This window comes from Humulus lupulus, chromosome 6 (assembly GCF_963169125.1).
Source record: "Humulus lupulus chromosome 6, drHumLupu1.1, whole genome shotgun sequence".
Taxonomy (NCBI): domain Eukaryota; kingdom Viridiplantae; phylum Streptophyta; class Magnoliopsida; order Rosales; family Cannabaceae; genus Humulus; species Humulus lupulus.
In genome coordinates, this window is record NC_084798.1 from 22373569 (window position 1) to 22384710 (window position 11142).

The window sequence follows — 11142 nt, forward strand, 5'->3', positions numbered from 1 at the left end:
AATATATAATTATATAATTTTATATGGTTGTGCATATGTAAAAAAAAAATTAAAATGCAGTATTTTTTTAATATCTACATAAGTTGTATATTTATATACAAGCTAAAAAAAAATCACATTTTCTTATTCTTAAAGAAATTCTAGCCTTCCTATTATAAATCTACTTTCTTAGTCCATTTTTCGATAAAAACATCATGCTTCTTGTTCTTACTTTTCTCTCATAGGCCACTCTCTGTTCTCTTTTTTTTTTTTTAAAAAAAAAAACAAAACTCAGGTACCATTTACTCTCAAGTGCATATGCATATTATATATACTTGTTGTATGTGTGTATATGCATGTATGTGGAAACTTTTGTAATGTTGTTTTTTTTAATCGTCTATACACTTATATTATATTAGGTGCACACATATTTATTTTATGCAACATATGTGATAGGTATATAGGCTCTTCAATGATAATGTTTTATATATATATATATTTATAGTCAAATGTGTAATAACATGATATATATTTGACGAAAAACAATCAATACCTAAATGATGCGATTTTTCATAGTTTGAATGATGAGTATGGGCAAATCTAACTTATATATAGATGCCCATGTGTAAGTATTGTATGTCATGTATCTCGTATGTATATGTGTTATGCAAGATTTAAATATTGCTTCTAGATATTATTATTACCTGGGTATGTATCCAAGCTTGACAATGTCTTATGTTCTCCATTATTTTTTTTTTTGTGGGACAATTTGTGGATTGTTTCAACTTGTGTAATTTATGCATGTCCCTCTTTTGATATTTTCATCATGTTGTTAAGAGTTTCTCAATTTGCCTTCTCTTGTGTGTGTGTTTGTCAGCTTCATGGGTTGTAAAAAGAAAGTTTCCTCTTGTCATAATAGCCAGGAAAATATGTTATTTTCATAATCCTCATGCGAATCTCTTCGGAATAAAACGTTTCCTCATATCCGCGAAGGAGATGGAGTTTACCTTTATCCAGATTCAACAAATGATCGCATGATGCCTAATAATGATACTCCATTACATCGTCGTTTCTTGGGGGATGAATTAGACGTTGAATATCGAGCCCGTCCTGGGTTATTTGTTAAGTGGAAGGAGTGGAATGCTTCTATTTCCACACGCTTTTATGCTGTTTTGAAATTAGTTAAGATTTTATCTTCCATGTGGTTATCTTCTGGCCTCGAAGTGTACCGCGATATTCCTAGCTTAAATCAATTGGTATCGCGCTGGTGCCCCACAACCCATACTTTTTTAACGAACTGGGGGGAGTTTTCTATAACGTTGGAGGACGTTTACACACTTCTTTTCTTGCCCATCTGTGGTACTGCTTCTATCATTGCCCCATTATCAGATGAAGAGAAATCTCTGATGTCGTCCTTGAAGGCGTTTGTTGAATCTCTAAAAAAGAATAAGAAGCAGTTTGACCTTCCTGATTGGATAAGACACTTTCATAAAGAAGATGGTAGGGATCTTGTAGAGTTGGCAACAAGCATCGCTTTGTGGCTAAGTACGTATGTTTTTCATCCAAAAAATCCTAGGACAGTTCAAAGTGATGTATTCCCTTTAGCTTGTAAACCTGCATGTGGGCAACAAATCCCTTTAGGTGCTCTCTACCTGGGAACATTATACCATAACTTAGACTCCCTAGTTCTTGAAGTAAATTCAAAGGGTACAAATATGACCAGTACAGTCGATGCATGCTTTCTTCAAATGTTTATTTGGGAGCGTTTCACAAAGCTTTCCCCACCGCGTAAGTGTTTGAATAGTGATAACCCTCGTCCTTGGTCATGGGCTCGTTCTCGCCCGAAGAAGTCAGTAAAATTGTGTGACATTATTGACAATGTTTCAGAATTTACCTTTCGTCCGTACCTTACCAACACATATATTTATTTCACTTTGGACTTGTACCCTGGGGGCGTAGCATCATTGACGGAAGATGTTTGTTTATCTTTAGATATTTCCCCCGGAGGTATAGGCTTCTGGTTTGCTATATGTCTACCTCGTCACATATTATATTTCCTCGATAATGCTAAATCAGCATCTTGGTCATTTACTGTATATCGTCCTGGTCATGTGGCTAGACAATTTGGTTTTGACCAACATGTTCCTCATCATTGAAAGGTGGGGGACTTAGAAAAATTTAATAATTCATGCTTGTTAAACTACCTTCAGTCTTCGAAACGCTCTCATACTTTATTCTGCCTTCCTTGTAAAATGAGGCATGGTGGGGTATCTTCAAAATTTGTTGACTTGTGGCTGAATGAACTCGAGAATCGCTCGTTGGAACATGTCTTAGTTCACGCTAATGTCCATACCCAATATGTAGGGCTTACTGTTGGCTGGAATACTATTCTGTCGTCCATGGACCCTCAAGAAGTAGTGCCTTCAGCATCCATTGATCTTGGTATATTGGTTGAATAATGCAACATTATTGATTTTAATCGCTGTTTCGTGCATTGGCTCACGTGCTCATAATATTTCAGGTCGTGACAACCTGGGGGAGGCAACTGGTGAAGATGAGATTAATCGGTCCAATATTGTTTTCCCTTGTGACGTTAGGCCTTCTGAAGTTCAAGGAGCTACTAAATCTCGCTTCCCCCATACATTAGTGGTGATAATGATAACATCACGACCCAGGTGCGTGCTCTTGATCTATCAGTTCTTGAGTCATGACATATATATATTTATTTGCTCTCCATTTTCTTGTAGGCCACTATAGCCTGTGTTACTTCAACCCTTCATTGTAGTTCTAGAGAGGACATCAACGTAGTTGGGACTGTTATGGCGCCTGGTATGTCGACTTTTCCTTCTTGCAAATGAGAAAAGTATTCACGTTATCCCTTTGAAGTTTGCTAACAGTTTACCACTTTTTTTTTCTTTCAGCTTCTTTTCATACTTCATCGATGGTACGAATCTTTTTATACCCATGCTACATATATAATTATATACAAAATGCATATAAATTTCCTACTTTGTTCTCTTTCGCAGTCGACAGAGTTTTTGGATTTCACTAGAGCTTTTGATCCTTTATCTCAACTCCAGACCATCACTTCAAGTAACATAGCGCCAAGGACTGATGCTGGCCAAAATATTCAAGAGACGCGTTCATCAGTTTCTTTCACTAACCTCCTCACTATAGACCTTATTGAAGAAGAATCGAGGCGAAATCTTATTTTAACGGAATAGATGGACACAGATGCGCTTCGCTTACACCATCTTGAACCTCAAGCATCACAATTTTATTCACTTTATTCAGCTTTGGACAAAGATTTCACGCATCATTTCAAAGACATTTCTTCCTTTAAAAAATTGCACTTTATTTCCTTAGCCTTGATCACACTGCCGTTACTTCAAATGAAACATGAAATTTCTGAAGACTATTGTTTTCGAATGTTAGAGCAATGGGAGGTAGCGTGCTTATCTCTTCCTTTTAAACCTCTTATATTGAGGAAGCTAGTGGAGTCCTACAGTGAGGTTGTCCATTCTTCCATCGACTGTCGCCATATATTTGAGGAACTTGCTAGCGCGCGAGAAGCACGCGATGCCAAAATCAAGAAGATTGAGCAGTTGTCTAAAGAGGTAGAAGAACTAGATGGCAAAGTAGCAATTTTATCGCAACAATACCAAGAACATGGATCTTCTTTGAGCATTTGGTCATATGCTGCTTGATATCATGCTAGTTTTTTTTTTTTTTATATATATATACATATACTCTTATTTGTTAATTTATTCATTTTAAGCACACTAATTATTGCTAGCTGTTTATATATACCTATTTTTAATGTCATTGATAGTTTTTGTGTTTTATGTTTGTATGCATACATATGTGCTAACAACCTTTGTATTTTGTAATCTAAAAAAAATAAAATTATTCTTTTGCATATATTTATGCATACATACATCTATATATATATAGATGTTTAGACTTTACTTGTCTTGTATGTATACTTTTTACAAGTATACATGTATGTTTTTTGGCAATTTATAACCCCCTCATGTTTGGATACTTGGTAAAGCGACAATCTTGTTTCACATGTTCGTGAAATATAAAAAAAAAAAAACAAAGTTGTATGAATCACACATTTTATTGCTTGTAGTTAAGATCTTGTATCGTAATAAGAAAAGTATTTTTTCACATACTTGATATTTATAGGAGGAAGTGTCGATCCACTGTTAGGATTTAGGAGAATGCAGTAGCCGCTATCTTTAATTTCTTCAATAACATAGGGCCCTTCCCAATTTGGCACAAATTTTGTTGTGTGCATACCTCTCATCACATGATCTGTAGCTTTTAGGACTAGTTCCCCCTTTTGAAATATCCTTGGACGTACTAGTTTATCATAGGCACGTGCCATACGTCGTTGATATTGTAGTAGGTTATCTTTGGATTTTTCCCTTCGTTCATCCACCAATTCCAATTCTTCTAGCCTTGCTTGATGCACATCCATTCTTGCTGCCATGGCCAACTTGGCAAAAGGTACAGCTATCTCTGCAGGTAGTACTGCTTCTGACCCATATACCAAGGAGAATGGTGTAAATCCTGTCGATCCCCGTTTTGAAGTGCGATAAGTCCATAGAGCCAGAGGGACAAATTCATGCCAGATTGTGGGACTATCATGTACCATACGACTTAAAACTCGTAATAGTAACTTGTTAAAAGCTTCAGCAATACCATTCCCTTGTGGGTAGTACCTAGTTGACTTTCCATGAGAAACTTTATAATCTTCTAATAACTTCTTCGTTGCTTTTCCTGTAAAAGGTGTAGCATTATCTGACAAAATTCTTTTTGGTATTCCAAATCGACAAATAATGTACTCTAGAATAAAGTTGCCACAGTTTCTGTAGAGGCCTTTTTCAATGGGATTGCTTCTGCCCATTTTGTGAAACATTTTGTTGCTGCTAAGATCCAAATTCTTCCTTGAGAAGGTGGTGAAATCAGACCTATGAGATCCATGGCCCAAGTGTGGAATGGCCAAGGAGTAGTCACAGATTGTAGAGAGATTGCTGGAGCATGTATTTTGTTCCCGAAAATTTGACATTTTTGGCATTCTCTTACAAACTTCATGGCATCCATCTCCATGGTTGGCCAATAGTACCCTATACGAACCACTTCTTCATACAACTTTCGTCCTCCTTGATGTTCACGACAATCCCCATGGTGGATTTCTTTCATAACTTCCTCTGCTTCTTCATTGCTAATGTAAACCAATAATTTCCCATTGAATCCTTTACGATAAAGGTCATTATTGTCTTTTAAACAATATTTGCTTATACGTCTTAGTAACTTTTCCTTTTCTTTCTTATCACATGGAGTCACTTTATCTCGAAAATACTCTTGGTACGGCCTCCTCCAGTCATCAATTTCAGTGATTAAGATCACCTCAGTGCTATTAAATATGAGTTGGCAGTTCGGGCAATTTTTTTGCAAACTTGCAGCATCTTCCTCCATATTTTCCCAGTAGTACCCCGCTCTTTACAACCTTCATGATAATTTAGGGCCTTCTATCCCACAAGTAATGTCATGAATTTCCTCCATTCGTGCAATAGCTTCTTCTTGCCTTAGACATCTTGCCAATACTCCGTCTAAGGATCGGTGATAAAGTGCATTTTTAATCATAACAAAATGTCGTCTTTCTTTGAAGCTGGTCATTTTTGGTTTGGTAAGTTTATTTACTATTTGTTGTTGCCATTCCTCGAGTTCCAATCCTCTTTTGTATCCCAAAATAACTGAACACTTTTGATTGATTATTTTGCATACCAAATTTTGAGTTTCAGATACCTCAACCTTAGAAGCCATGGTAGCTAAAGCATCAGCATACCTATTTTGTGTTCGAGGCATGTGTGCAAACTGGCGTTCCTGAAAATTCTTTGCTAACTCTTGGACCATTTCTCGATATATCACCAGTGATGGTTCTTTCACAGAAAATTCTCCTTTGACTTGCTGAATGACGAGCTTAGAGTCTCCCTTAATTACAACTTTTTTTACTTCCATGTTTAGTGCAGCCGTCATACCCAAAATAAGTGCCTCATATTCAGCCTCATTATTAGTACAATCAAAAGACAACTTGTATGCCTGAGTATGATTCTTACCATCTAGGTTGGTCAATACTATTCCTTCACCTCCCCCATTGGAGGTTGATGACCCATCAAATGTTATTATCCATTTCTTTTGTATTTCGTCATCACAAACCATAGCTTCAGGTACCCTCCTGGGATCTCTTTTGGGGTCCAATCTTCGTCATTATTGGATGAATATGTTAGCAAATCAGACAAGGCTTGACTTTTTTGTGCTCTTGGATACATGACACTGATATCGAACTCGCTGAGCAGTAGTATCTAGCGAGCTATTCTACTAGAAGGTATGGGTTTATTTAGCATGAACTTTATGGAGTCTGCTTTAGTCATTATCATTACTTTATGTGCTACCAGGTAGTGTCGCAATCGTTGAGCTGTGTACACCAAGGCCAGACACTATTTTTCAACATACTGATAATTTATCTCGGCCCCCTCCATTCACCTGCTGAGGTAATACACAGGTTTCTCTTTCCCATAAACCTCTTGTGCTAATAGCGTCCTAATAGATGTTTTGGTAACAGCCAAATATAATAGCAGTGGAACTTCTAGTAGGGATGCTATCATAACCTGAGGGGACGACAATATAGTTTTTATCTTGTCAAATGGGCTTTGTTTTTTTTCTCCCCAGCCAAAGGACACTCCCTTTCGCATTAATGCTTGGAGTGGGCTTGTGAGTTCGGATAAAGCTGGTATGAAACGTCGTAGGTATGATACTTTTCCAAGAAAACTTTTCAATTCTTTGGATGATTGTGGTACCCTTATGGCTAATATAGCTTTGGTCTTGTCTCGTCAATGCTTATACCATTCTTATGTATGACGAATCCCAAAAATTTCCCTGCATTTACGCCGAAGGCACATTTGAGGGGATTCATCTTGAGCTTGTACTTTCTACATCTTTGGAATGCTTTCTCAATGTCATGATATGGTCGAACTTGCTCTGTGATTTGATGACAATGTCATCAACATATACCTCAACATTTCCATGTATCATATCATGGAATATTGCTGTCATTGCTCTTTTATATGTGGCACCGGCATTTTTCAAACCAAATGGCATAACAGTGTAGTAAAAGTTTCCAAATGGTGTTCAAAAGGCTGTTTTTTCTGCATCTTCTTGAGCCATTTAAATTTGATTATACCCACTAAATCCATCCATAAAAGAGAACATCTCACAGTTTGATGTAGCGCCAATTAGAGTATCAAGGTTCAGCAAAGGAAAGTCATCCTTTGGACAAGCTCTGTTAAGATCCCGATAGTCGACACAAATTCTTATCTTCCCATTCTTCTTCTTTATTAGCACAATGTTAGCCAACCATATTGGATGCTTGCATGTACGAATGAATCCTGCCTTTAGCAATTTTTCAATTTTTGTCTTGATCTGAAGCTGAATTTTAGGCCTATAATTCCTTGGGGTCTGCTTTATAGGCCTGGTCTCTGGTAAGGTACTTAAATTATGTGTAACCAATTTAGGATCTAATCCAGGCATATCTTCATAAGTCCATGCAAAAACGTCTCGATATCTTTATAATAACTCTATTAACTCACCTTGTATTGTTACAGGTAAATCAGCCGAAATGAATACAGGTTTCTTTTCTTCGGGGTTTTTTGCCAAGTTAATCTCTTACAATTTATTGATCTTATATTTTGGCTCTTTGTGTGAGATTGGCTCGTCTTCCATCCTTACGCCATTTTGAAGATGTAATGGGGCCAAGCCACCCTCAATTTTGTCTACAACAGTAATGGTGGGGTCAGGTATTGATGCTGACCCCACACACCGTCATAATCGATACGCCTTTTTTTCGTTGGGTAACATGACCTTTTCTACCTTTCTTTCCTTCTTGGGTTTAATAGTTGGAGGCTCACTTATCATATCGTATTCTTTCCATTTTGGTAAGCACACCCCTCGTGGTCTTGTTACCATTTCCATGTTATTTTCTGAGAGTTCATCAAAGAACATTGCTTCAGCCATGTAAGCTTCCTCCCTAGTGAATGGTGTTTGGTAGCTGTGATATGAATGTCCTTTCCACGAATATGTGCCTTGATACATTGGTTCAACGCTGATGGCATACAATTGAGTGTGTGAATCCATTGCCTCCCGAGTAAGATATGATATGATGTATCTACTTTTATCACATGAAACCGAGTGGGACTTCTTATTGGTCCCACTTCTAGCTTGACAGTAACATATCCCATTGTTTTTACTGGCTTTGCAGCAAAGCCAGTTAGTGTGATTGTTTGCGGAACAACCCCTCCTTTCACTATTTTCATGGCAGAGTAGATCCCTATTGGCATAAGATTTACTGAAGCCCCATTATCTAGCAAGGCACGTTTGAGTTTTAGTCCGTTAACCTTGGCCCCAACATATAGTGGACGATTGTGAAGAAATGGAGATGGTTGTATGTCAACACTAGTAAAAATGATTGCCCCTTCAGACGTTTTAGCAATATTTTGTATCGGGTGTCCTACTACATAACACGAAGGACCATGACGTTGAGAAATTTGAACTAATGCTTCTGTGGCCTCTTTTTTTTTTTTTTTTTTTGCATCTTGCCCAAACTCTAAGCAATCAAAGAAATTTCGAAATAACTTAGTTCGTAGTAATGGTTCAACCATGATTTTGTACTCACATGTGTTAGGAGGCTCTTCTTCGAATTCTTCGATAAGTATGTCTTGCGATATCCCTGTGAGGATGAGAGGAGATTCCTCTGTGCATGTCATAATAGTTCCTCCATTTTGGTGTTGGGGAAATGGTCTTTGTTCCACTATATTTGGATCTATGATGATTTCCCCTTTTTCTAGTCGCTCATGGATGATCTTTCTAAGAGTATAACATCTCATTGTTGGATGATTAATTTTTCGATGATAATGACAATATAAGTCATGTTGTTTTTCTTCTAGTGTAGGCAAATTTGCAATGAACGACAAGGTTACTTCCCCATCTCGAATCCATAATTCTAACAAACTGCAAACTCTTTCTTTGTTGCAAGGAAATTCTGGCTGTTTATTATTTTTCCTGGTTCTTTTGCGTGCCTCAAAATCTTGTCTTCCTTGAGCTAGTTCTATGTCAACACTGCACTTTGCTCCATTCCATGAATGATGTGCTTGATCGTTGGTGTTTGTTGGTTTGGCAAGGTGAGATATAATGGCTTTAGTATTTCTTGACTTGGCAATAAGTTCTGCAAAATAATAGATGGCATGATTCTCAATATGCAAACGGTACTCATCAAGCATTCCTTTGATGCACATCTTAACCAGATCTTTTTCGGGCATAGTTTCGGCACAATCAAGGGCCTGAAGTACTTCTTCACCCAGAAAGACCTGAACATGAGGCAAAGGCGTTGGCTAGAGTTAGTAAAAGACTATGATTGTGAGATTCTGTATCATCCAGGAAAAGCCAACGTGGTAGCTGATGCTTTGAGCCGGAAGGGTCCGGGGCAGATTCATGGTATGAGGCTGATAGCCAGAGAGTTAGCAGATGATATGACCAGAGCTGGTATAGAGTTACTGGTGGGCCAGTTGGCTAACATTACGCTACAGTCTACGCTGTTGGAGAGAATCAGAGAGGGTCAGTTGAGTGATCCACAGCTGATCAAGATTAGAGAGGATGTTCTGGCTGGAGCATCCAGAGATTATACAGTGTCTGAGGTAGGCTTGTTGAGATACAAGGGGCGGATATGTGTTCCGTTAGACATTGCATTGAGGCGAGAGATTCTGGATGAATCTCATACTACACCCTACTCTTTGCATCCAGGCACCACGAAGATGTACCAGGATGTGAGATCGCTATATTGGTGGCCGGGGTTGAAGAGAGATGTAGTAGAGTATGTGGCTAAGTGCTTGACATGTCAACAGGTCAAGGCTGAGCATCAGAGGCCGGCAGGGACACTGCAGCCTCTGGATATCCCATAGTGGAAGTGGGAAGACATCACGATAGATTTTGTGGTGGGCTTACCCAGGACTACTGGTCAGCATGATTCCATTTGGGTGATAGTGGATCGCTACACCAAGTCAGCTCACTTTCTGCCAGTGAGGACTACATATATAGTTGATCAGTATGTAGATCTCTATGTGAGGGAGATCGTGCGGCTCCATGGTGCACCTAGGTCGATCGTGTCAGATCGGGACCCCACTTTTACTTCCAAGTTCTGGGGGAGTTTGCAGAAAGTCATGGGGACAAAGTTGAAGTTCAGTACAGCCTATCATCCTCACACAGATGGGCAATCTGAGAGGACGATCCAGATTTTAGAAGACATGCTGAGAGCATGTGTGCTGGATTTCGGTGGGTCTTGGAGTAAGTATCTGCCTTTGATAGAATTCTCCTACAACAACAGTTACCAATCTACCATTGGAGTAGCACCTTATGAGATGCTGTATGGTAGGAAGTGCAGATCTCCCATTCATTGGGATGAGACAGGAGAAAGGAGATACTTAGGTCCTGATGCACTTCAGAGGACCAGTGAGGCTATTGAGAAGATTAGAGCTAGAATGCTTGCTTCTCAGAGTAGACAGAAGAGCTATGCAGATCCCAAGCGCAGGAACGTGGAGTTCCAGGTAGGAGACTATGTTTTCCTCAGAGTCTCACCATGGAAAGGGGTGAGAAGGTTTGGGAAGAAAGGCAAACTGAGTCCTAGGTTTGTAGGTCCATTTGAGATCCTGGAGAGGATTGGTCAGGTGGCTTACATATTGGCTTTGCCTCCGACGTTGTCTGCCGTGCATAATGTATTTCATGTATCAGCTCTTCGGAGATATGTATCTGATGTGGGCCATATTTTGAGTTATGAAGATCTGGAGCTTGAGCCAGATCTCTCCTTTGAGGAGCAGCCAGTTCAGATACTTGATAGAAAGGACAAGGTCCTCAGGAATAAGACAATACCTTTGGTTAAGGTATTGTGGAGGAACATCAAGGTCGAGGAGGCGACCTGGGAGCTGGAGTCAGATATGCAGAGTCAGTATCCCGAGCTGTTCAGGTAATTTCGAGGACGAAATTTCAGTAAGGAGGGGATAGTTGTAATGCCCCGAATTTCCCCGATGTGTTTAGCGGCGTGAATAG

At 38.9% G+C, this 11142-nt stretch overlaps 2 protein-coding genes across 2 annotated transcripts; one reads left to right on the forward strand and one right to left on the reverse strand.

Annotated features, from left to right (window-relative positions):
• The first annotated feature begins 1016 nt into the window (after positions 1-1016).
• LOC133784826 (uncharacterized) lies at positions 1017-2135 on the forward strand. The gene has a single exon (XM_062224098.1). It carries the CDS (start codon positions 1017-1019, stop codon positions 2133-2135), a length of 1119 nt encoding a protein of 372 aa, XP_062080082.1.
• A 1979-nt stretch (positions 2136-4114) lies between these two features.
• Positions 4115-5466, reverse strand: LOC133784828 (uncharacterized). The gene is made up of 2 exons (XM_062224099.1): positions 5078-5466; positions 4115-4958 (listed from the first exon to the last, which is right to left on the reverse strand). Exons 1-2 carry the CDS (start codon positions 5464-5466, stop codon positions 4115-4117), a joined length of 1233 nt encoding a protein of 410 aa, XP_062080083.1.
• Positions 5467-11142: the final 5676 nt, after the last annotated feature.

Coding starts and splice junctions, on each gene's coding strand:
- LOC133784826 (XM_062224098.1), top strand. CDS start 1,017: ATGCCTAATAATGATACTCCATTACATCGTCGTTTCTTGGGGGATGAA.
- LOC133784828 (XM_062224099.1), bottom strand. CDS start 5,466: ATGGAGGAAGATGCTGCAAGTTTGCAAAAAAATTGCCCGAACTGCCAA. Junction 4,959..5,077: donor ATGGAGATGGATGCCATGAA/GTTTGTAAGAGA, acceptor TGGATCTCATAG/GTCTGATTTCACCACCTTCT.